The sequence below is a fragment of the Eschrichtius robustus genome, chromosome 15 (assembly GCF_028021215.1).
Source record: "Eschrichtius robustus isolate mEscRob2 chromosome 15, mEscRob2.pri, whole genome shotgun sequence".
Lineage (NCBI taxonomy): Eukaryota > Metazoa > Chordata > Mammalia > Artiodactyla > Eschrichtiidae > Eschrichtius > Eschrichtius robustus.
This window is the reverse complement of record NC_090838.1, coordinates 37,917,576-37,944,476: the sequence shown is the minus strand read 5'-3', so window position 1 is coordinate 37,944,476 and position 26,901 is coordinate 37,917,576. Positions and strand designations below refer to the sequence as shown.

At 36.5% G+C, this 26,901-nt stretch overlaps 1 protein-coding gene and 1 pseudogene across 2 annotated transcripts in view; one reads left to right on the top strand and one right to left on the bottom strand.

Moving 5' to 3' along the window:
- Positions 1 to 26,901, top strand: part of SRBD1 (S1 RNA binding domain 1) — a 231,931-nt gene that overhangs the window by 95,847 nt on the left and 109,183 nt on the right. For both annotated transcript variants that reach the window (XM_068565019.1, XM_068565020.1), the window contains exon 15: positions 25,026 to 25,117. In XM_068565019.1, coding sequence (XP_068421120.1) covers positions 25,026 to 25,117 — 92 coding nt within the window. The remainder of the gene's footprint in view (positions 1 to 25,025; positions 25,118 to 26,901) is intronic.
- LOC137777945 (peptidyl-prolyl cis-trans isomerase FKBP1A pseudogene) lies at positions 15,199 to 15,500 on the bottom strand (annotated as a pseudogene).

Genomic DNA, 26,901 nt, shown 5'->3' with positions numbered 1-26,901 from the left:
CCAGTAAGTATAATATTAGCTGTAGTTTTTTTTGTAGATAGTCTTTATCAAGTTGAGGAAGTTTCCTTCTATTTCTAGTTTACTGAGACTTTTTATCATGAATGGGTATTGGATTTTGTCAAATGCTTTTTTGCATCTGTTGCTATGATGATGTGACTTATATAGCTTGTTGATATGATGGACTATATTAATTGATTTTTGAATGTTTAAGCAGTCTTGCATTCCTAGGATAAATCCTACTCATGCTGTATAATTCTTTTTATACATTGTTAGATTTGATTTGCTAATATTTTGTTCAGGACATTTGTATCTATGTACAGGAGAGATACTGGTCTGTTGTTTTCCTTTCTTGTAGTGCTTTTGTTTGGTTTTTAACTATATATTTTGTGAATTTGTAATGTGTCTTCTCTATGTGTACAGTAAGTACTGACAAATTAAGAATACTTTTATTGTTTTTGTGTAAATATGTACTCCTATAAGCAGTTCAAACAGTATAGAGTAGTCTAAAGAGCAGTGTAGAAAATTATCTGTACTCCCAAAGGTCACAATCATTATTTTGGTGAACATGAGTCCAAATATATCTGTGTTGTGTATGTTATATAATTTAACATTAATGAATACCTATCTTTTTCCCCACTCTTTTATGTGTTATAGATAATATCATTTTTTAAGGACTGCCGAATGCTATTTTATTGCATGTGCATATTTTATGGTTCTTTTATAGAATATGGATTTTTCTTTCCAGGATTATTATTAAGCACACGGCTTCCATCTGTGAAAACAACTCCAACTACTAGTTACCCCTAGTACTTATTTTTGAAAAAAAATAGTGTTCTGCCTTATAGTTTTGTTTATATGTATAGTGTCTACTTTGCTCCCTTCCTAAGTGTAAAAGATTCTTATTTTAACTCTTGGTACAATCTGTATATTTAGTAGTATATCTCAAATCCTTTTTTTCTAATTGAACACAGTAAGTTCTGGCACTTTCAAGTGAACTTATTAGATCTCTCCCTTTCCTTTTCCCTGTGTTTAGAGTCAAGGCTGAGTACTTGATTAAAGTGTTTTTTGAATGTAGGAAAAGGTAGGCAACAAAAAGGACAAGACAGGGTTTGCTAAAAAACATCACAGTTACACCCAGGGATTCCCTGTAGTGTGTCTCTGGGACTCATCATGGAGCGAATCAACTAGCATGCACAGTGATTATGGAAAGGAGATTTTATGTTCTGCCTCTTGATGACATATTTTAAAAAATTGGTGATGATGGTTTTTCTGAATATAGAGGTGACTTAGAAATATCACAGTACTTAAGTGATGTTTCAGGTCTTTCTCGGCTGCTCATTTTCCTTCTTCACATAATTTATTTTAGTTTTTATACTTACCCTTTTATGGCAGTAGTTGGGTGAGCTATAGGAGTAGAAGTAAGTATCACAGTGATTGGTGAGGGGTTGTGGTGGTGGTGTAGTCACTGCCTCCTTAGTAGGTGGTGTGTACAGTGCTAAGTATGAGAGCATAGACTTCAGAGTCCTACAGTCCTGGGTTTGAACCTCAGCTCTGCCTCTTGCTAGCTGTCTGACTTTGGACAAGTTTCTTAATCTCTCTGAGCTTCAGTTTTCTACTTAGTAAAATGAGAATAATAATACCTGCCTCTCAGGATTATGAAGTTTAATGAGGTCTGTACTGTGCTGAGTATAATAAATAGCTCAAAATAGTGGTTAAGAATATGGGCTCTTGAGTCAGGACTACCTGTGCTCATATTGTAACTCTGCCCTTACTAGTTGCATAACCTTCAGCACATTAGCTAAACTCTCTGTACCTAGGTTTCCTCAGTTATTATATGGGATGATAACAGGGTGGTTGTGAAGATGAAAGACATTAATATGTATGTAGCACAACAGTGTCTGACCCTGTAAATTCTAACACTCATTATATTATTATATTATTATGGCTAATAATGTCTTCTTTCATTCTGAAGGGGTTTTACACTTTATGTCCAGCAGGATAAATTTCATCTACTCTCTTGTTCCCAGATTCTCACTGAATTTACTGTTCTTGAGCTTGAAGCACTGTTAGTTTCCACGTGTCATATTGTTTAGTGATATGTTTTCTCATGAGATTGAGAAATTCCTTTTAAAATTAAAGAGTGACATACAGTGATTAAAGGACTGAATAAGGATATTTGATAAAAAATGTGGTTTGTCGTAGCTGTTCATAATCTAAGACAGACTTAGAGTTTTGGTTGAAAATGCCTTGAAAATTGTTCGTGCTATAAAATTTGAAGTTATAAGAAAGTTGTTTATATAAGGTATAAGTGATTAATAATTTTTAAAGCAGTTTAAATGAGAATTTGAACACTTTGAAAGGCATTTGTTCCAGAGAGACTATGATAAAAATAAATATTTTCTCTGGAAAACCGGAGTCTGACTCTTCATTGATTTTGATAATGATGGAGCCTGTAGGTGTCAGATAGTCCCAACACCTTCCCTCCCCCATTCCATTTTATTCTTGCTGAGAAGGGTCCAGAAGTGTGACGTGTATATGTTTTCATTTCAGTCATGGATTGTGTAAGCATGTGAGAAAATTATTTTGCTACCTAATTTTACCTTGAAAGTTAGCTAAACTAAGTCATAATTAAATTGTCTGTGTTGGGATGTGTTTTTGAATGGTGTTTTTGCACTTTCGGAAATAACGTGTGGCAGTAAAGTAATCGTTTTTCCTTTTCTTTCATAGGTGAGTTGCCAGATAAATTTTATTTCTCATATTTATTTTTGTTGAGATTCATACCCATTAACTTGTGAAGTTATATTTGTATTATTTAGTACTGCTGGTTATCCTGCCTGCTACCTCTCCACAATAAATTATCCTGGCTTCTGTGCTTTTATCAGCAGGTCACTGACTCATAGAATGTGATTTCATAAACTGGGAATTTGTGAAGAATTAAGTTACAGGAATTAAAACTCTCAGTAAGAATTTAAAATAGTTTGTTTTTCGTAAAGAAAAAAAATAGGGCGGGGGGGGGAGTTACTCCCCTCAAAACTCAGGAACCAGGCTTCCCTAGAGGTGCAGTGGTTAAGAATCCGCCTGCCAATGCAGGGGACACGGGTTTGAGCCCTGGTCCGGGAAGATCCCACATGTGGCGGAGCAATTAAGCCCGTGCACCACAACTACTGAGCCTGCGCTCTAGAGCCCATGTGCCACAACTACTGAGCCCGTGTGCCACAACTGCTGAAGCACATGCGCCTAGAGCCCGTGCTCCGCAGCAAGAGAGGCCACTGCAGTGAGAGGCACGCGCACCGCCAACGAAGCGTAGCCCCCACTTGCTGCAGCTGGAGAAAGCCCGCGCGCCGCAAACTAGAGAAAGCCCGCGCGCAGCAATGAAGACCCAATGCAGCCAAAAATAAATAAATAAAATTAAAAAAAAAAAAAAAACCAGAAAAACAACTCAGGAACCTTGCCTTCAAATATTGACTTTAGGAGTTTTACTTGGGAAAACTCCTATTTTTACTTTATAGTAAATCACTTTGTGTTATATTACGTATTTCTAACTTAAATCATGATGTACTTTTCGTAGAGTTGAATAAAAGTAGATTTTTTGTGTGTGTGTGCTGCGCGGCATGTGGGATCGTAGTTCCCCAACCAGAGTTCGAATCCATGCCCCCTGCAGTAGAAGTGGGGAATCTCCACCATGGGACCGCCAGGGAGGTCCCAAAGTAGATTTTAATAAATTCTTTGATTCAGAATTCTTTGGAATAATGTCCCATGTATTTACTACTGCTTATCAAGTGCCTTTACACCTCTTCTTATTTATCTCTCATAGTAAACCCCTGGTTGTATTATTCACATTTTACAGATTTGGAACCTGAATTGCAGGTTGATATGAATGAAAGAATTAGTGGAATGGGGACTCAAGTCCAGGTTACCTGATCTTAAATCTCATGCTATTTCCAGCACATGTGCTTTGCACCTCTCTATTGTTTAAATATGGTAGGTGTTTCCAGAAAGTTTGGCTTAAGGAAATAAGCTTGCCTATTTTTAACATTCTTAATTTTACCTTTTACCTTTGATTGTTCGTTTGGAGATGGTGGAGAAAATAGCAAAAAACGTCTTAACAAAACTGAGTTTATATTCAGATTAATCCATTTTCATCTGTTTTTTAGCATTAAGGAATTTTCCTAAGTCATACATGATGTAGTATTGGAGGTAGAATACCCTCAAAGATCTAGTCTAACAACCCGTGTTCCAGAAGGGACTTGAGGCTGCGTGATCAAGCGAGCCACATTTTGTTCTTTGTGGGCCCTAAAACTCTTTTAGATAGTTTTTGTAAAGGTAGTGAAACGCAACACCCCTTTTGAATTTTCCACCTTCTTCAACTTTTAAATGTTTTCAAATTCAGCATGAACTAAATTTGTCTCAATGCTAAGTTGAAACTAATTAACTACTTTATTAACTGGTAAGGTTTTTTTTAAAGGGAGCATTCTGGAGGAGTAGAACTCTCCGGGGGTAAACCGCCCTTGTTATGTAACTAGACTGCAGACTGGTCATATGTTCTCATCAGCACCCAGATGAGCCTGAAATCTCAGCAGGTGACAGGAAATAATCACTTAGGGATTCCCTTTGGCCTAACGTAGTTTTATATGATGAAGAAAGTGGAGTAAGAAAGAGAAGATCTCTCCACCACTTCTAGTATGCTATCCTGGGGGTGTGACCTTGCTGGAGCAATGGGTTAAATGATATAGAATAGTAGTGGCATGACCAGGAAGGAAAGAGTTTGAAGGTGGAGCTTGATTTCTTGGGTTTGTAGGGGAGGAAAAACTCTTCCTTGACTCTCTTGAGGTCCCTGGCTGGACCTGAAAATTAAACTAACAAAGACAAATTAACAGAGAAAAGCATACAAATTTATTTAATTATGTTTTACATGGCACAGGAGCCTTTATAAGGAAGTGAAGATCCAGAGAAACGGTTAAGCCTGAGTGTTTTTATTCTAGGTTTGATGAAGAGTAGAAAGTTGTGGGAAATCATGATAGGAGACATAAAGGATATGAGCTAAGGGTAGTAAACTGGGGGAAACAGCAAGCCTGTGCTTTCGGATTCCTCTCAGTATTCCCCCATCTTTGGAGATAAGGGTGCTCCTTTCCTCCAAGTATAAGGAGGACACCTCTCACATGAGAGTCTTACGACCTGCTTCAGGGTAGAAAGGGAAGCGAGTCCTTCCTATACTTGCCATTTCTCAGATTCCTTCAGCTTAAAATAATTATCCTGTCAAAGTGGCATATTTTGGGGTGACATATCCTGATTCCCTTTACTTTCTGATTTTGCTTCCTGTTAGCTGAGGAGTGTACTCCAAGGGTAATTTGTGAGTGGTTATTGTATTCTTGCTTGGTCCTTCTCAGAATGACGTTTTTAACTCTTCCCAGTTCCCTTGGGAACATAAACTAGATGTACGTTAAGGGGATAGACCTATCTTTCCTCTAACAGTAGAACATAGAGGTCCATGTTTCCATGATTAACATAGGTGCGGTACAGGCTTAAAGAAAAGTATTATTCACTATGCAAATTCTAAACACAAAATCACAAGTTAAAAGCTCGTAATTGAAAGGATGATCAGTTGCTTTACCAGTGTTCTTTGTACTGTAAGAAGTTCGCTTTGTAGTTCCTTTAGCTCATGAGCTCTCTTGTTGCATTTAAAATGCAGTTAAAATGGAATTTGACTTATGAAAATTCAGGTTAAGAAAGGATTTTAATAAGTCCACCTACACATGAAGCAGAATCATGGTTTTTTTGTTCAAAGCCCCAATTGGTTGTCATTTGGAAATAGTAAAGACTTGGATATGTGCTCTTGGTATAAATGCCTGAATTTGGTGTGCCAGAAAATTGTATTATTCTTTGAAATTTAAAAATCTCTCCTCAACGGATAAGTATAATTTAGTTTGTTGATAATATTATTCTTTATAGATTCAGGTTTTCTTTACATTGGGTTAAGGGATGGGCATTCTTCCTGAATAGACAAGACTGAAAGTTTCTAAGTCCAGAATTGTGGTTAGCAATAAGGATCTGGAAATTAAATATACTCAGGGCATGCAAATGTATGTAAACTAAGGAGGTATAGTCTATAGGCAGAGAACTTGGGGAAATGAGAGTCAATTACATGAAAAGTTTCTTTTCCTTTCTTTAAATAGCTTTCAGGTTTAGAGGCATACTTAGGAAAATGTTTTAACCATGAAAACTGCTTTGTTCAAGACTTAGGTCTTGACAAAAGCACGTGGGTCTGCGTATTACTTTGCTTAAGAGATGGTTGGTAGTGATGGGGGAGGAGAGAAAGGATTCAAATGTATTTCAGCAGCTTTGCAGGATAGGGCAAAGCCAAGAAAATAGCCATACTGTGTGTCTTAAAGGGCCCTAGCCTGGGTATTTCACCTTGAAAGGGGATTAGCATTGGAAATCTGTGATCATGTCAAACATTTGAAATTGAAGGTGGCTGCTGAAAATAATTCTTAACATAACTGGATTCTAGAAGTCTTGTTGGTGATGAAGTAAGTGGAGGGAACAGGAAATGATCTGTTTGCCATCGCTTGAGCCACAAAGCCAAGAAACTTAGTGTTTGGGAATGGAGACCTTAAAAGGCAACAATATTGGGAAATGTTTGATAATTCAAATCAAAGAGGCTTTTTGTGAAAAGTGCAAAAGGACTGTATACATGGGAATATATACATATCGTTGAATTTTTGCTTTTAATGTCCCTTGCCACAGTTACAATTGAAACTTTTGATTACTTCAGTAGCCACAGGTCATATAATGATTTTTGCCAAACTGTAAGCCTAGGCAACTTACGTACATGTCTCATGTAAACAGTCTTATTCTGTGAGTTTGTCTTGTTGCTTGTATTTCTGTCCTTTGAAATCAAGTTTTAGAACCTTTGGGGGGAAGTTCATGGACAACCAATAGCTCTTTCTAGTACATGAACATGGCTCATATTTCTGTGGGTAGATTACAAATGTTGCACTGTATAAATTCATCTGGACTATCAGGTAAAAAAAAATACAGTATGATTTGGCTGCCAAAGAACATCTATTACCTCTGCACACTTATGCTGCTAACAAATGAACACTTCAACAAGGCAGCCTCTGAGAGATAGGCAGCTTTTGGTAAAAAACCAAGTGAACAGGAAATGTTTTTCTTGGAGGATTTTAATAGAGAATATTAAATGATTTGTGGTGGATTTTATTTTCCTGAAGCACCTTCTACAACCCGAAATTCAGTCGTATATTGTGCTAAGGGATGGGTGCACTGACCTTGTCAAAAAAGTGAGCAAGGATTTCATTTGACTTTGTTTTGTTAGTTCACAATACTCATGTATATCTGGATCTCTAACCTTGGCTTTTTATTACTCTGTAATCCTAGGCAGTCATTCACTGTGAAAACTCTCGTGTTTCTCTTTTTTCTTTGTATTTGTTCATTTGAAAAGCCTTTCAAAAGGAATTGCAGCCTGCATGTGATTATAGCTATCAGTAGCACTTAAACTAACTGCTGAGATGAAACTTTTCTTTGGGGGCCCTGCTAATTTCAGATATCAATAGAAAAAGAAAAATTTTCCCCATTAAAACACCCGACTTTACTAATTGGTAGCTGCTCTTTGGGTTGAGCTAGATTCCTCAGGGACGGCATTTGATAGACTAATTTTTGACATTTTAATTTGACAAGAAACAATTCAGGGAAACAACTTAGGCATGTGCCTAAAGTCTTCTCTTGCTATGATTGTGATACTCAGTGCAGGGAATGCCTTTGAACGTCTGCAGCACTTTGTAAACCCTGTGATCCATTTAATATGATAGCTCAAGCTCCTTGGCAGGTGTTTTCTTAGGAGCTTCACCTAAAATACTCCTACACGGTTGAGAGAATTTTTTCTGTAGATGTTAGGATGTGGGGCTAATGCAGTAAATACTAATCTTTGTGACAAAAACAGTGTTCCATAAGGACAATAAATTTAGGTATAAAATGTGTAAATTTTTTGGCCTCTTTAATTATGTTATAATCTACATCTTTCTAACTCAGAAGTATTATTTGCTTTAAAAATTTTCCCCATGGCATTTGAAAATGGTGGAAGAGACTAATTTCAGTACAAGTTATTTGGTGTGTATCTCTTTCTATATAATGGAAAATTTACATTTTTAAATAGAGAAGTTAAAGGTTGAAGAAAATATAGAGTGCATACACAATACATAAGCATGCATGCTAATTTATTTCTGAAAAATTATCTTAGAAACCTGCGTTTCTCCAAGTATTTTGGAGAATATTTAAGGGCCAAATTGAAACCGAAACATGTGTTTGAAAAATATCTGCTGACAGAAGCCTGGTTTCTATGCCTGGGAAATAGGTGAAAGAACAGAAGAGAGTGCTTTTTAGTTTTTTCTTTGTGTGTGTGTTTCTAATATGTGAGGTTTTGTTTTTTAACCAGTAGATAAGGTTAGAAATGGATACTCACAAACTTGCTCATGATGGTAGTGATTTATTCCAGGTGAGGAAAATGCATTCATTTCACTACCAGTGTATCCCCCTGAGATTGGGGTGGGCACATGATTTGGAGAAGTAGACTGTTTAGGGTCGATTGGTTATGTTCTGTTACTTCTTTACAAGTCATTATTACTTTGTATCCTACATAATTTAGTGAAAAAAAATGTTTTAATAGATTTGCCAGTCATATATGTGTATGTGTGCACTTGCTCACTCTTTCCTGAAAACATTTATCTGTTTCCCTTCCCTTCCCTTGCCTTCCCTCCCTCCCTTTCTCTCTTCTTTTTCTTCCCCTCCCATTTAAATAAGGGAAAAAGAAGGAAAACATCTTTCATATCATTGTTAAGAATGCCTATGACTATAAACAATTTGTTTTGTTTCATAAAGACTTATGATTTAAATCACTTTTATATCTATTTTTAGTAAAATCACTTATGACATCTAGCAATTCACTGTTTATAATTTCTCATAAAGAAGAAGCACCACTATTCAGTTTTCCTCTAGGAATAAAAAGTCAATGTTACATTAACACACGTACACTGGAGTTTGTATTCTAACATCTTTTTGTTTTTGTTTTTTTTAACTTTCAGATGAAAATGATGTTGGAATATGACACCAGGTGTGTGATGTGAAACATTAATATTACTTTAGAGATTGTAATTTTACTTCTAATTGTCCTAAGTTTGAGTTACTACACTAGAAATTAACAGGAAAAATTCACTGGAGCCCTTTGATATAAAATGTATTTTCAGAACAACATCAAATCATTTAAAATTTACTTTGGAATGGCGACTTCATACTTAAAACAAACTTAGGGGAAATGAAATAATTTAAAAAGTTCTTTCAGCCATTGTGCACAGTTACTGTTGGATGTGATTGCTAGCACTGGGGAATCAGGAAGTCTGTAGTTTAAATTCTTCAGGATCAGATTATATCACAGATTTTCTTTACACATGGTGTTAAGTACATATTAAGTGACTGCTATAACTTTCTTTTCCTTTCTTACCTTTGGGAATCTCAAGAACACAGGTTTAGCTTTCTTCTTATTTGTGTTATCTTTATATTTGTTTTTAATTTTCAAGAGTTTATACCTTCAAGCTACAGCATGACTAAGTATCCGAACAGCCTTCTAACTTTCTTTAGTATATTGTGTTTTAAAAATTGTATAAATATCTACTGGCCAGGTTTTAAGAATTTGGGGCAGGAAACTTTGTGAAGGGATAGGGGAGATGTCATTACTTTTAGGTAAGATTAGACCAGGAGATGATGTTTTTTCATTTGTTAGTTTTGGGATCTTTTTCCCCCCACTTATGATTTCATCTTAGCATTGTTGAGATAAAATACGTTTGCCCAAAATAAGGCCCAACAATTAAGATTTAAAATTGCCAGGGATACCAAAAGAGATATTAGAAGATTTTAAGTTTTAGAGAATGTTCAGTGACTTTTAATAAGCATGGGCTTAATTAAAGAGGTTGCGGTGAATGTCATTAACCAACTAACGTTTAAGTGCCCTAGCTTGTACTCTTGCTTTTTTGTGGAATGAAAAAAAATGATGACTTAGTATGACTCTTTACAATGACATTGAAAATTATGAGCTATCTGTTTCTGGCTTGTCCTAGTTCTGCTTTTATTTCAGTTGAAATGTATACTAAATCTGATGCCAGCACAAAGCTTGTCCATTTCATGTGTCTGTTTATCATTTGCATGATTTTGAGCAATAAACATTCCTTGACAACAGCATCACACTTTGTTTTTACCAACACTCATCTTTACTCCAAACATGAACACAAATTGGTTTTTATCCATGTTAATGAAAAAAACAAATCCCTCTATTTCAGTGAGTAAAACAGAAAAGCATGAGATGCTGGGAAGTCTGGAATCAATTAAGTTAGCAAAGTGTGTAGAAAAAAGACAGCAGACATGGAAAATGATCATATCAAAATGACTTGTTTTATAGAAATAGAAACTTGCAGACTAAATGGTGAATAAGAAATTAATTTAGGAAATTTCCGTTTATTTAATAATTTTATTTAATACATTTGATTTTCAAACTGTAGAATATGTATGTGAGAATACTCTTAGTCCTTATCTGAATGTGGGTCTGTGTTAATTAGTATTTACTTTGATCCTTTCTGTGCTGTATATGTTAATTGGCCTTAGAATAAGATCTGAAAATACAAAGATGAGAAATTACTTGAGCCAACTGCACAGAGTTGAAGAACAGTACCTTCTAGGTGCTTAGAAGGCAAGACAAGACAATGCAGACTCCAGTGAATTGTTTTAGTTTGAAAATATGCACAATTGTGTGGCAAATTAATACATTTCAGTGGTGTAGCCACAGGGAGTAAAATGTTAAGGAAGAATCCGATTTCTTTGTGCAATAATTGGAAGATCATGCTTGTTCTGGATGCTTCCAAATGTCCTCATTTTGACACTATTTTATTTTAAAATACTGTTAACTTCAAGGAAGTCCTGGCTCTTGTTTGTGCTTTGTCTTTTGAGGTATGAGAGGAAATCAGGTGTTTTGAGGTATCATTCCTTGGCCCAGGGGTCCCTTTGTATATTCCAATAGAGTATAAAAACCTAAATGATGTTGAATGTTCTCTTCCATGGATGGTTATATCATTAACTATGTACTGTTTATCTGAATGAATCCTGATTTGTTTAGTTTCTGATGTATCTAACCAGATGACTTGACAGTGAATGCTCCTCCCTAAAACAATAACTTGTTCTTATGCTTCTTCGGCATCTCCTGCTTTGAGTTTTCCTCAGAAATCATTACTTTTTCATAGACTCAAATCTGAGGAGAAATAAAGTAGACCATCATGCCAATTATGTTAACCTCTGGGAACAAAAATGCTTACTGATTGACCTTCACAAATAACTTTCAAAAAGCTCCAAAGCTTTCTAATTATTGGGAAAACCTGTGAAAAGATGATTGGGAGGCGAGAAGTGGGCAGAGGGTAGGCATCTAAGTAGAAAGAAGCCTGGCCTAACAGTACAGAGACCAGTTTTTCCTTTTTGAGTCTTAGTTTCAGATGATCTTGATTTAATTTTATTTACCTCTTTGGTTCTTTCTAACCCCACAGGTAAAATGAACAGGGTACTTATGATCCTGACTTCCTTATAGGAGTTAGTAGATCTTAAAGCACTTTTAGAAAGCTATAGATATTATGGAAGTGCAGGAGATTCATAATATTTACTTCAGATTAACTGAAAATGACCCTGAGGAAATAATACTCACTTGTAGACTAAGCAAAGAATTCTATGGCAATTTTTCATCTCTGCATTGAGCCAGTTTGACCAAATTATCAGACAGGATATGGACAGGTGCCATTGCACTCAGCTATTTTCCCTTTTGTGAGAGCTCTGAGTTGGATGTTTCTCTGGGCAGCTTTGAGAATGTTTCTCACTGCAGCTTTTTTTGAGAGTGGCATCTGGCAGTAGATTGATTTAACCAAGTCTGAGGTTTGCTCTTTTCAGAATGTGCTCTCTAGGCAGCTTCTATGTGGCTCTGACATGACCACATACTGCTGCTGCTTTTCCTGCCTTCCAGCACCACATGTGAGGCTAAGGCATTCTGACACCTGCCATTTGGAACCTTTACTTGCTGAAAAATGTCAAGGTTTTCAGACAAGATGAAGACAGATATAACTGATCATTCTTCCCTTTCTCAGGAATAGGCTGAGGGCATTTGTTCATAAATGGATGAATTGCTGAAGTGGTATAGTTCTGTTAGTTTGGAGAGAGGCACACCAATTTTGTACAGAAGAGTCAGAGGTGTTTGTTTATGTGTTCTTATTCACCTTTGTACCTATTTGGCATGATACTAATTTGCTGTTAGTATAAGCAAAGGTTTTAGTGATTATTTTTTTGGATTTTATGGGATAAATGGTAAGAGTTGGGGGCAGGGGGTGCAGTTCTCCTTGCACCTTATTGTTTTCAAGAACCTCACTAGGAAATTGCAGATTTTGGAGGATGGGCTTCTGTTATGATCATATTGTCATACAGATACACACACCGATGACTGTTAAATTTTAAATGGCCAGGAGTAAGACCTCCTGCTTGAGGTCCTTGCTGCTGCTTCTTCCTTTTTTTTTTTCATTGAGCCTTAGTGTTCTAAGACCAGAGGACTGATTGCTAAATAAGGACAGGAAAAGTAGTGTAACCTGCTGAGTTTGTTCCTCCTAGTAACTGGTATCTAACTGGTTGAAGAAGGGACTTGAACACTGTTATAAAATGAAGGCTTAAAAAACTATTAACATTATTTTGCTTATTCTTACCTTTCAATCTTATGGATAAATTATAATTGGCTATATGCTCTTGAGTAAACTCTTTCCTTTATTTCTTATATCTTGATCTTTATCTTGGATCTCAGGGCCAGTAACATAACAGAGATGATGATAGCTTAATTTTGTGTAATTTGGGAAAGATGTTCCAATAACTTTAGTTATTTTGAATTGCAAAAAAGGTAAAAAGGTTGGATGAGATGCCCTGTAAGTTTTATTAGGAGCCACACCATATTGAGAGACTGTGGATCACTTGTGAAACTGTATTCTCTGACATCTCTTTGGACAACTTCTTAAGTGGCTTTGAGTGGCTCAGTGAAAAAAGGAGAATGAGTTTTGGCCAACAGGCTTCTTCCTTGTATTGTAATTTATGAAGACTAGTAGAATAATAAAATCCATCTCCAGCAACTGAAAGGCAATGAGGACTAACGGCTTATATGTTATGAGCAGGGTCCATGAATTAGAACATAAATATTTGAAAACATTTCATAGCAGAAGCATGGGAATTCTTCAGTATAAAAAACTTCTTGCTTTGGGTCCTAGGTTGACTTGAATTATATAAGGAAGGATTGTTGTTGCAAATTTAAATGGGTTTTCTTTATCTTTTAACTGGATCCTTCTTATTGTTATAGTTTACCCATAAAATCACAAAATCTGTATCTTAGATCATGGTTATAGAAATAGTGTTCATATAAGCTTCTTTTTCTTATGATTTGTTTTTTTATGATTTGTGGACATGGATAATCATCAAGAGGTAAATGTGTAGTAATTTGGGTTTCACCCTGGAAATGAATCATCTTAATATTGCTTATACCTGAATCAAACATATCCTATATTTTCCTGAAGTATGTTTTATACATTTGCAAGTTATGGTCCTAGACAAGATTTGAATTTTAGCTGCCATCTTTGGCTCCTCTTCACTTAAGGTACAGTAAATTTTCAACAAAGAAAGGGCTGTACTGGTATATGAATTGTTTTAAAATGCCCTGACATGAAGGCTAATAAAAATAGACAAAAATATCAAAATAAATCAAATGTATCTTTCAGGTAATATGCTCTTTTTCTATAATATCTTCTATGGTGCACCATTTATCTTTATTCCCATTAGTTTGTAAGGTGGACATATTTCTTATATTCTTAAGAACGGTGTCAAAAGCCATGGACTGACCAGTGCTTCTGAAAATGCTGACACAGAGGTCCATGTTCTTTAATGCCAGCATGCCACCCAGTGTTCCCAGGTAGGCCCACCTGCAGCTGAACAGAAAAGCAGATACTATGCGTGACATTTACATATTGCTTATGCAGATGGAAACCACTAAGCTTTCACATTTTTCAAGGGTTTACTATTTCTTTTGAATTTTTGAGGCATTTTTGTTGTTGTTGAGAAAAGCCCGCATAAAGCACTTTTATTGCAATAATAAAACTTGAAACTCATATGTAGTGTGGAGGTAGGGGAGTAGGCAGCAGTTTCTCTCACCACATCACTACACAGGACAGCAGAGGGGTGAGAGGGAGAAGCCAGGAAACTCTGAGATCAGCAGGGAGAGCTGAGCATCAAAAAACAGGAGATGCTGAAGCTATGATGACCAGCATCATTTTCTTAAGACAACACTCAAGGATTTGTCATGATGGCTGGGCTTTCATGGGTGTTAAGTGTCTACAAACAGCGCCTTCAATTTAACTTTTGATTAAAGTTCTTAAAATTTAGGAAGTGGAGCTTGGATAGCTATGAGATTACGAAAGTCCTGAATATCCATTAGAAAAACCACAGGATGGAAAGAAAAAGAAAAGCCAGGCCATGAAGAAGGCTTCAGAGGTCCCTGCTAGCCCAGGGATAGACCCTGTAGTGTCCAACATCTCAATGAAAATGATCTGCTTTCGAAAGGCAGAGGGTTAAGGGGAGGGTGGGGTGGGGCAGTGGAGGCCACTTTAGTTTGGGGTCAGGCTTTTCATTCAACCCGAGGACATCTCTCAACTTGGAGAATAATTCAGCCCTCAAGAGCGCCTCAAATCAGCTATGGCTCTGCAGCGCAGCAGCAAGAATGTTTTATATATATATAATAGATAAAACTTTCATCCAAAATAAAATAAAAAAGATTCTTGCACCCCACACACCAGTTCCTATTCTGAAGTCAACCCATTACTTGTGCTGTTAACACTTGACTAGTACTTAACTGGAAACCTAGATCCAAAGGACTGAAACTCAGTCTTCACCCCAAAACGAAAACAAACTAAAATGAGTAACTCGAGGTTTATGTAATGTAGTTCAGCTCAACATACATACCAGGAGAAAGGGGAAGAGCAAAGCTGGTGACAGAACACATTCAGCCAAGGAAGGTGCTTATACAAAGAGTGTAGTGGAATTTCAGGAAAAGCTCCATATGGACTCACTGTGCGCATCTGGAGGCGCCCGATCCTTCCATGGCACATCCAAGAACGGGGAGCTCAGGGAGGAGGCCGTTCCTGTCATTCCAGTTTTAGAAGCTCCACGTCAAAGATGAGAGTGGCATTTTGTGGGATGACGCCTGGGTGCCCAGCGGCACCGTATACATAGTCTGGGGGGACAGTCAGTTTGGCTCTCTGACTCACGCTCATCTGGGCAACCCTTTCTTCCCAGCCTCAGATCACCTCCTTCTTGCCCAGCACAAACTTAAAGGGCTTGTTTCTGTCCCTAAAGGAATCGAATTTCTTTCCATCTTGAAGCATCCAGGTGTAGTGCACCACGCAGGTCTGGCCGTGCTTGGGGAAGGTGTGCCCGTCTCTGGGGAAGATCGTCTCCCCCCTCCACTGCCACGGCGGAGGAGGCGGCGGACGCTGGGGGGTGCGACGTGTGGAGTGGACAGAGAGGGGGCCTGGCGGCGGCGCCGCCCCTCTACCTTATCCCATTGCGCAACGGCTCCGCACGCGCGCGCCGCCACATGCCCCACCTGAGGCTTTAAAACACTGGCTCTCAAAAGTGTAGTCCTAGACTTCATCAGTATTTAAAACTTTTATGTTTCAAAAGACCATTAGGAAAATGAAAGGACAAACCAAAAATTTGGAGAAAATATTTGCAAATCATGTATCTGATGCAGGACTTGTATTTAGGATACATAAAAACACTTGTAAGTCAGTAATAAGGAGACAAGCCAAATAAAAATGGGCAAAGATTTGAACAGATATTCTACTAAAGAAGATTAGGAAAGGCCAACAAAGGCATTGAATAAATGTTCACATCATCAATGATTTAAAAATGTAAAATAAGCCAGAAGTACATACCACTTCATAACCACTAGAATAGTTGTCAAAAAGGCAACAGCAAGTATTGTCAAGGAAATGAACAAACTGGAGCCCTTATTCGTTGTACTTAGGCAGTTTCTTAAAAAATTAGACATGAATTTACAACCCAGCATTTCCACTCCTGGGAATCTATCCAAGAGAAATGAAACATAAGTGTACACAAATATTTGTAAATGAATGTCTATAGCAGCATTATTCATAATACCAGAAAACTTGGACCAACCCCAAATTCTATCAACTGGTGAATGGATAAACAAAATGTGGTATTTCTAGAACAGTGGAATACTATTCAGCAATAAAAAAGAAGTACTGATACTATAGCATGAATGAATCTCAAAAACATTATGCTAAGTGAAGAAGCCAGACAGAAAAGACCACATATTTTATGATTCCATTTATATGACATGTCCAGGCAGGTGAATGTATAGAGACAAAAAGTAAATTAGTGGATACCTAGGGTTGGAGATGGGAATGAGGACTGCAAATGGGCACAAAGGATCTTTTGGGGATGGAAATGTTCTGAAATTGGATTTTGGTGATGATTGTACAACATTTGCTAAAAGTCATTGAATTGTATACTTAAGATGGGTGAACTTTATGAAATGTAAGTTATACCTTAATAAGACTTTAAAACCTATATGGTCCCAGCAGCATCAGCATCACCAGTGAACTGGTTAGAAATGCAAATGCTCAGCGCCAGTGGAGCAGAAGCTCTGGGGGTGGAGCCTGGCAATCTGTGTTTTAACAACCTCCAGCAGATTCTGATGTAGGATTAAGTTTGATAACCACTTGAGAATCAAGGAAGGTTAAATGGAGATGTGAGTAGTTTTGGTACAGCTTATGTACATTCAATCTACCCTGTTACTGTAACTGTAGGAAAGGTTTGAATTAAGGACTGTTGTAGTAGAGTTAAAGAAAATTACAGGGCAATGGGAGTAAAAATAAACTGGCCTTTCATGTTCTTGATATGCCCCTATGAGAAGTTTTATGATTGTGATGTTTGTGTACCACATATATTAGTAAATTCCTGTGTTCTTTTAGGCTTGCTGTTACTTAACGAACATAGCATAAACAGGTTCATTTGCCATAACGACAGTGGAAGTTTAGATCCTAGAAAGGAATTATTTCTCCTAAATATTTACACAGTGTAATATAGCAGAGCCAGAAATGTGCAGTGATCCCAAGAAAGTAAAGATCTGACCATAGATAAAGAAGTAAATGGAGCAGCCAGCTGAACTGAACAACTCATTCTCTTCCTCCATCTGTTCAGTGTACTTTTGAAAACCACGATTAGAAAAAGTGGTTGATCTAGAGTCGTCATCTTACATTTGGCCTGTGCTTTCAGAGTTTGTTTGGTTTTTTTTTCCCCTAGCATTATCTGGGTGGCCAAAAGAAATTCTAAAGTTTGAGGCTGCCCCAGAAAAGAGCCTGATGATTCAAACTGGAGACTGCTGGTTGGTGAATGTGTTAAGTGAAGTTTGTAGATAGGGTCCCTTAAGTGGGGTCGGGGTGGGGAGCGGGCGGTGATGACTTCTGCAGAGGTATAAGTTCACGTCAGAGGAAAGTAGAGGTTGGCAGGGTCGGGGGTGGGAGGCAAAAACAAACATCAGACAAGGGAGAAAAAGAGGAGTGAGTAACAGGATGTGAAAACTGATAAAATGTACGTGATTTATTAGTGGAGTTCACTGAGACTTTTAGCAGTAGCATTTGGAAGAATATTAGGGAATGTAGCACAAACCATTGTTATTTCCAAAACTTTATTCAACTATTCAACTGTAGGTAAAAAGAACTGGGCTGTTAGTTGCTGGCAAAGTGTATCTTGGCTTCTGCCTCTCTCTTTAATTATTTTATTTCTCATTGTCTTTTTCCCTTTGCTTCTCTCCTTTCTTTTTTGTTCTTTCTTAAAACTTTTAATAATTCACATTTTATTATTCAGCACTTATTATTAGCAAAATATTAGAATATTATAACCCTCAAATTAGTAATTCTGATTCTGACTTCTGTTATTGGATGGATAATAAAGGAATAAAATACCTTGCAATAAGTTTCATTCTGAAAAGTCTATGCCGTAGCAGTCTGAATTCCACTTATTTATTAGTGGATAAATTCCTATAGATGTACTTAAGCTTAAAAAAAAAATAGGAGGGATAGAAAAGAAAAAGATAAACTTCTCCCTTTGTTAGAAAACTCTGCAATTCATACTCTTAGATTTATATCTAAATGTAGAGTTGCATTTGAACAAGAGTAAACAAACACAGATAATATGTTATTCTATGAGTAAATACAAGCTGAGTACCTAAAAATTTGAGTTTTGGAGTTAACTGCAAGAATCAGAAGAAGCATACTTTTTGGTACGTTTGGGGCAGTAGGGATGGCAGGTAGGTTGACATCATGTTCTTTAAATCAGGACATTTCAAAATGTTGACGAAAGCACAAAAATTAGATCAGTATTTCTTCCTTGCCCTCTTAAGTTTTTGGGAACTTGTTAGTAGCGAACGTGGAATGTTTACAGTACTGCTGCAAACAACAGCCTCTTTCACAGTTAGTGTTCCGCTCCTTTTTTTTTTAATTAATTTTATTTTTTTGGCTGTGTTGGGTCTTCACTGCTGCACATGGGTCCTCTCCAGCTGCGGCGAGCAGGGGCCACTCCTCCCCGCGGTGTGCGCGCCTCACATTGCGGTGGCCTCTCCCATTGCGAAGCACAGGCTCCAGGTGCACGGGCTTCAGCAGTTGTTTCTCACGGGCTCCAGAGCGCAGACTCAGCAGCCGTGGTACACGGTCTCAGCTGCTCCGGGGCATGTGGGATCCTCCCGGACCAGGGCTTGAACCCGTGTCCTCTGCATTGGCTGGCAGACTCTCAACCACTGTGCCACCAGGGAAGTCCCAGTGTTCTGCTCTTCAAGCCTGCTTTTCGTGTCTTGGTTCAGTGGGGCCCTTGTCCTTGTGCCTAGTCTAACACCACTTAGGCATCAGGCCTTGTGGTTGGTTGCTCCTGTGACTTTTTTCCTTGAGCTCCCTTTAGTGGTATTGTGCAGTACTTGTAACAACTTCATGTTGGACTCAAACATAGATGGGGGGAAAAAAATAAAGGAGGGATTTTTGTTTTTAAAAGGAAAACAGAAGACAGTGAAGGGAAGGGAGAAAGAAAATAAAAGGAATGCTTACCCTGGAGAGTGGTGGAGACCGACAATTTCTGCTGGTTCCATTCTTTGTCAGAAACTGCTTCTACCTCAGCAGAGGGACTCAACCTACAAATAGAGAGACGCTGTCTATCTTTGTCCTTCAGTTTGTTGATTGGCTTTCCCCTTGATGGCATTTGAAGTTACCAGTGATTTTGTCAAATTGAGTGGCCCACTGACAGCAGTAAAAGTGATTTAAGTGTAATATTTTGACACATGGTGGTACATCGTAGCAGCTCAGCATCATTGTGAACATAAACCAGAATCAGATTCTCATGTGGAATGAATACTATTGTTATGTTTATGGCCCAGAAGAGTTGGTAGCTGTTACTTTGAGGAACCCCGAATTCCAAATTACAGTTCTGTTTGGTAGTTGCCAATTTGGGTTTGTCCTTTTTAGGTTTCTTTTGTGGCTAGAAAGTGTTCATCTGACATGGTATGAGACACTGAAGGAAAAGTAGCCAAGGGAATTCTGTATTGTTGAAATACTGCTCTGTGGATGTGATAAGATGTCGATCCCGGGATAGACTCACCCTCTGTTTGGTAGACATTTTAAGTTCTCACAGGCTTGTTATGGGTCCTCTGTGTAATTACTGTACCATTGCTAGACTCGTTCTCTTTGGAAAATGCTCATTCTTTGAAAGATAGCTTAGAATTTTTTTTAAAAAACTGTGATAGTTGGAGAATGGCTTCTAACTGGTCTTCCACCAGATGGTGCTAGTGTTACATACCTACATGTAAATTTGGTGCCATTGAAATCTTGAGGTGGTGTATTTCTGCTCTTTTTCTTTTTCACCATATTTTGCCTTTAGTGTTTTTTTTTTTTCCACACACACTACTTTCCTGGTATACAACTGTGTCACCTCACACCTTTTCTGTTGTGGGTAGTGAATTGATTGTGCCGTGGTGTTCATGGAGAATAACATGGGAGTTGGATTCACAGGCCAAGGACTAAGTACAACTTAAAAATGTATATTATATGTACTTTCTTATAAAATTTTTCATTGTGCATTTGCTTCTTATATGACCTGTAGGTACAAATCTAGAGTTATTCTTGACCTTTCTTTCATGTTATAAAACAATATCATAAAATATTATTATTTGAGGTCTCCTAGGAGTCATGTTGGAAGTTATTACTAACAAATGATATATTTACCCACATTTAAGTTCAAAATAACTTTGATAACTTTAAAAGAAAGTTTGGTAAAAAAAAAAAAAAAATGTTGGCTATTATGCAATATTGGATCTCCTGGCCAGGTAAATAATGGTCATTTGAAACTTAAGTTTTAAACTTTTTCTTTTTACAAATAAATATTATAGTTATTGCAGAAAAATTTAAAGAAATAAGAATTCTTTTAAAGGAATAACTCATAGTTAAGTACTATTAATATTAACATAAACCTTTTTTTCTTTTGTATATACCTATATTTTAAAAATATCAAAGTTGGTCTCATGTCTTAGTTTTATAACCAGCCTTTCCACTTAATACATTACAACAGTAATTTTTAATGACAGTATAGGTTTTCATTAAAGAACTCTTTAATGATAGGCATTTTGGTTTCAGTTTCTTTTGGTCGGAGCTATGCTGTGATGAATAACGCTGTTTAATTTTTTGTGTAAATTAAAATTTCCTTCATATAAATTCTTAAAAATATAATAGCCAGTTCAGAAAGAATGCATATTCTTGTGACTTTTGATCTATATTTTCAAATTACCATCCAAAAGAGTTTTACAGTTTAAATATCTTTAATAGTATAGAATTTTATTTGTTTCCCTGCATCCTTATCATCACCAGATTACCTTAGTTTTTATTTATTTTTAATTAAAAAAAATTTTTTTTTGGCTGTGCACATGGCTTGCGGGATCTTAGTTCCCCAACCAGGGATCGAACTCGTGCCCCCTGCACTGGAAGCGTGGAGTCCTAACCACTAGACTGCCAGGGAATTCCCACGTTAGTTTTTAAAGTGACTAGGTATTGCTCATTTGAGGCTCCCTGAAATGACAATTCATCACTAAATAAAGGAATTTAAAATTGCTTTGATTTTTTTTTTAGAAATAAGTATCCTTTAAACATTAAATCCTAGAGCCCCTTTTATTTATGGTGGTTTGGTTTTTGGCCTTGTCTCCTATCCCCAAAATACAAACAGCTATCCTTTCATACTTCAAAACAGGTTCTCATATGCAAAGCAAAGAATTAAGATCTGTGTTGATTAACTTTTTATAGCATTTTCTGTTACTTGTCGAGAAACTTAGGTCATTTACCTACCCTCTCTTCATATGAATGTTTCTCAGTCTGAAAATTTGGAAGAACTCTTTTTAGATAAATTATTTTTAAAACTTTAGTGAAATGAGCTGTGCATTTAGTATCGGCTTTTTAGTACCTATTTTTTTTGGTGGGCAGAAGGAAAAGGAAGCTTCTAGATATTGGTAACACTTAAGCAATTCTAGTATACTTTTATAAAAAATGAAAAACATCAGTTTTTATTAGTTTAAGCAAATATATCCTGGCTGATTTTTGATAGCTTACTAAATATTAATTGTGTTTTCATTTAAGTAGGTTAACTTTGAATTGAATTTTCTTGTTAACATAGGAAGCATGCAATTTATTTTAAAATAAGAAAAACAAAAAAGCTATTTTCATATTTGGGAAATAAGAAGGGGGAGGGGACTCATACAGAGGCTTCGAGCAATCTTGTAAATGAATGTGAAAACGTATTAGCCCAATAACTTAAAAAAAAACAAACAGCTAGTTTTCCTCTCTCATGAAAAAAATTCTCCCATCTCAATTTGGCAAAAGAAATTGCCATTCTTTTACTGTCAGAATGAATAGGCACTGTAAGAAAAGTACTTGCAAACGTGGTTTTAAAAGATTCATCAACATACAATTTATCTTGGTAGAAGAGACTTATAAACTGTGGAGATATAAATTCTGTGGTTTAAAAATATATTTGTTTAAAAAATAAAGTACGTTATATTGATAAATGATCAGACTTATGTAACAGCATTGAATTTTACTTGAGGTAACAAAAATTGGCATTTTTAACTTGGAGAGTTTTTGTTAAAATTTTTTTAATGAATTTAAAAGTAAATGCATCTATATTGTGGGCATTTCACTTGTTTTTTAGGTTATGAGTGTGTGGTTTATATGTATATATTTTCAAATTAAAAAACCTAGAAAGACTCTAGAAAAGTGCTGAATTAGATAAAGTGCTTTAAAAATTATCAGTTTAATTCTAGAGAATTAGCACATTAACACATAGATCTGGTAAAACGTTAAGTCCAGTGGTAGCTTCTGAAGTGTACTTTCATATATTTAAAGTTTGATATACCATATGTATCTATTTAGGCATTTGTCTAAACAAACAGTTTGAAAGGGCTTCAAGTACTGTAATAATCTCAAAACCTTTGAGTTCAGTTAGAACTGTGTCAGTTAAATTCCCCCAAAATTATAAATTTTACTGAGTCTTGTCTGCTTTATGGCAAAGTAAGTAAAATAATCAAATTGCTAAGATTATGAGACAAATTAGTTTACACCTGAGTGAAATTTGTTGTGTGACATATAATACGTATTAAATGTTAGATACCTGTATTTTGTACAAAGTTTACTTTTGCTTTCCTCAAAATATACTAGAGATAATTGGAATAATCTTATAATAGTTTATTGGGAAACTTCCTAATAAACAGAAAGTGCCTTGTAAAATCTAGCATACCTTCTACTTAATGCCTATCCTTGAACTCTAAATAGGAAAGAAAAAAAGGAAGGGGGGGAAGGTTATAACTTTTGTTCTTAGCAGCTTCTCCTGGAAAAAATCATCACCACTCCCAGCTTGATTTCTTTCATTTAACTCTTGCCACATATACTTCTTATATCCTTATATGTTTTATATTGAAGTAATCAGTGTTGAGCTTTTTCTCTTCATTTAGATTATTTAAGCATTCTGATCTGCGCATAGTACTGAACAGTTTATTGGACCCATGCTGTCTAGTAACTGAAGCATATGAAATTTACTGCATTTTGTATTGATTTAATATTAATGTTAATCTAAAATCTTTGGGTGCAGCGTGTCACATCTGTTTTGTATTCCTCTGTTTAAAAGAAGTGGCAATATGGTATTTGGAGGAATATTTATTATCTGAGTGTTTTTCTTTGCAACAGTTTCCCTCAGTCTTTTGAGACTTATAACTTCCAAGAGACAGTGAATCACCCAGCAAATTCTCAGGTACCCAACTGCTGAAGCCCACAGTTAATGGGAATTTTTATTTACCATTTAAGTTCCTTTGCTCAAATAGAGATAATTTTGGAGGCTTCTGGCAATGACAGAAAATAGATTTGTGGTAAGATTTTTTAAAATATTCTTTTCTCTGCACTTCACAGATACTCTGGTTTTTTAGAAAAAAATTTGTTAGGCTGAGTGTTGTTCATTTGTGTTTGAAACCAAATTTTCCATGGCTGATGGCTGACTATTATTTATCCTAAGTTTCATAAAGGGGTTGGTTTTGTGCTTTGTATATAATATGCACCTCTTATTGTATCATGATGATGCTGTTGATGAGGAACAGGATGAGCAGCCTTGCTTTTCAATTGCAGAGTGTTCATTTTCCCTATTAGGAAGTTTGGGTTAGTAGATCTTGGTTGCAAAAGATATAAATCTTCTCGTTGCCCCCAAATAATCTTCTCAAGTCTCTGTGGTTTATAATTGTTGTCAAAGTTCAATCAAGAGTTCTTCAAAGAACTCTTTGGAGCAGCAAACTAACCGTTTCACATTTTACTTATCAGTGTTGAGTTGTTACAGTGGGGCAATATGTTAAAAGTTATCTGCTCAACTTGTCTCACACTTGAAGTAACTACTGAAGAGCTGAGAATGGGAGAGGTTTCTCAGAGTGGATTAAAAATTAGCACTAACATGTTTCTGCTTTTGAATTGTGACATCTAGATGGTCACATGGTAGAGAACCAAAGGTATTGTAAATACTTAAAGTAGATGATGTTTCTTTACGTATAATGTCATAAAGAAAGCCTCTAATTTTAAAATGTTTGGTAAACTGTACAAATGTCAACCACTATACAACCGTCATCTGTAAGAGAGTGCTGCCATTGTGGATTGTAAAGTATATGGAGCCAAAGAAGAAAGGAACAGGATGATATGTGTGATGTTTTGATTAAAGAAATGATGAAATGAAGTGGTTTAACACCTGCCTGAAGTGGTATGTTTCAAGTTCACCAAAAGGATGATTTCAGACCCTCCTGAAAAGAAGTGGGATCCTGTCTGATCCCCTTCCTTTTCACATTGTGGTTGTTAATTATAACCAAGTAATAATAATGGCAGTGTTTATGGCAATGTTTTTTTGTGTATATCCGCATATGCACATATCCACACACATGTCTGTGCTTCCCAAGATGCTTTAGAATGATTAATTCAGAAGGGAGTCATAAATGTCAGTCAATAATGGATTATAAACACAAGAGGAGCTAAGTATTCTGAAAAGTTTGATGTTGGCATCGTGGAGGAGTATCCATTGTGTTCATTTAAACAGAAAATGACTGAATGAATTCATTATGGATTTAAGCCTGTGTATTTCCTATGTGTAGAAAACAAGCATTGCTTAATCACTTTATGTTAATGTAAAATTAAATAGTATAGGTATCATTGAAATATAAAGAGAGTGCTTTGCCCTGCAGTTTTCTTTTCTTATAATACCTAGTCTCATTCATTTATTTTCTTTGGGCAGGTAGAAAGTTTGGAAAATGATATTCCCCTTTTCTTTCTTTTCAGTATCGTCAGTGAAGCAGGAGCATCAGTCTACAGTGTCAGCCCTGAAGCTAATAAGGAGATGCCAGGACTGGACCCTAATTTGAGAAGTGCAGGTAAGAAACTGTGGATCATCACTAAAGCGTGTGATTTTCATATTTTGGATTTGGATTTGTAGCAAGCAAAATATTTAAATATCCAAGAAATTGTAGAAGGTATATTGCAGTCATGTTAGAAAGAAAGTGTTTGATTGGAATAGTACTGGGAATTATGGAAAAGGCGTGGAAGAATGCTGCTTTTAAAGAACACTGCATAGCATTCTAGAGTATGGTGAAAAATTAGCCCAAAACATATTTAGTAAAATTAAATGCTAGAGAGTTAATAGTAAAAACAATAAAATATTCAGTTCTCTTATGATTATTGCAAAATATTACTTATTACAGCTTTTTGTTGGAGGAAAGTAATATATTAACATAAAATATTTAAAGTGCAAATGTATAAACATGCACAGACTTTCAGGCTGTAGCTAAATAGTTGTTAAATGACCGGTTTCTCTTTTTTTTTTTTTTTTTTAATTAATTAATTTATTTATTTATTTATTTATGTATTTATTTTTGGCTGTGTTGGGTCTTCGTTTCTGTGCGAGGGCTTTCTCTAGTTGTGGCAAGTGGGGGCCACTCTTCATCGCGGTGCGCGGGCCTCTCACTATCGCGGCCTCTCTTGTTGCGGAGCACAGGCTCCAGGCGCTCAGGCTCAGTAGTTGTGGCTCACGGGCCCAGTTGCTCCGTGGCATGTGGGATCTTCCCAGACCAGGGCTCGAACCCGTGTCCCCTGTATTGGCAGGCGGATTCTCAACCACTGCGCCACCAGGGAAGCCCTGACCGGTTTCTCTTGCCTTGCTAATAGGAATTGTCATTACTGTATTGTTTAAATCAGCCTGATTTGATATTAGTTGTATAAAATTGCTTTGATTTCTGTGATGTGGAATAGTTTTAATCTTGTGTGTGAAGAAATTAAAGATATTTTGAGGGCTTCCCGGTGGCACAGTGGTTGAGAATACGCCTACCAATGCAAGGGACACGGGTTCGAGCCCTGGTCCGGGAAGATCCCACATGCTGCGGAGCAGCTAAGCCCATGCTCCACAAGTACTGAGCCTGCGCTCTAGAGCCTGCATGCCACAACTGCTGAAGCCCGCATGCCTAGAGCTCGTGCTCCGCAACAAGAGAAGCCACTGCAATGAGAAGCCTGCAACAAAGAGTACTGCAATGAAGAGTAGCCCCCGCTTGCTGCATCTAAAAAGAAAGCCTGTGCACAGCAACAGAGACCCAATGCAACCAAAAATAAATAAATAAATAAATTTATTTTAAAAAAAGATATTTTGGTACATCTAATGACAATAATTGGTATCACAAGCAAAATATAGATCTGGTCAGAGCATTTTTCTGTGTAATAGGTGGATATTTAGACTACTTTGTTAGAAATGGCTTGTGTATGTGTGTTTACTGATTTATTATTTTTTTTTAATGGATGTATAGTTGATTTACAATATTATATTAGTTTCACGTGCACAGCATTGTGATCCAGTATTTTATATATAGTAGTTTGTATCTCTTAATCCCCCAATTTGGAGAAATTCCAAATTAGGGGAAATAGACTTTTTGTTTAATATTTTTTCCTTAAATATTCTCATCAAATTTCATTGACTGTTCTTGAAATCTACACCTGGTGATATGTATTTGAAAATCTTTGCATTAATCTAAAGTTAAAAACTTCTTTTTTGATCCAAAAGAACTTGTAGTTTCTCTTCAGTTGTTCATTCCATGACACAGTCCCCTGACTAACATGATCATCTTTTCTTTTTTCTTTTTTAAATATTTATTTATTTTATTTATTTATTTTC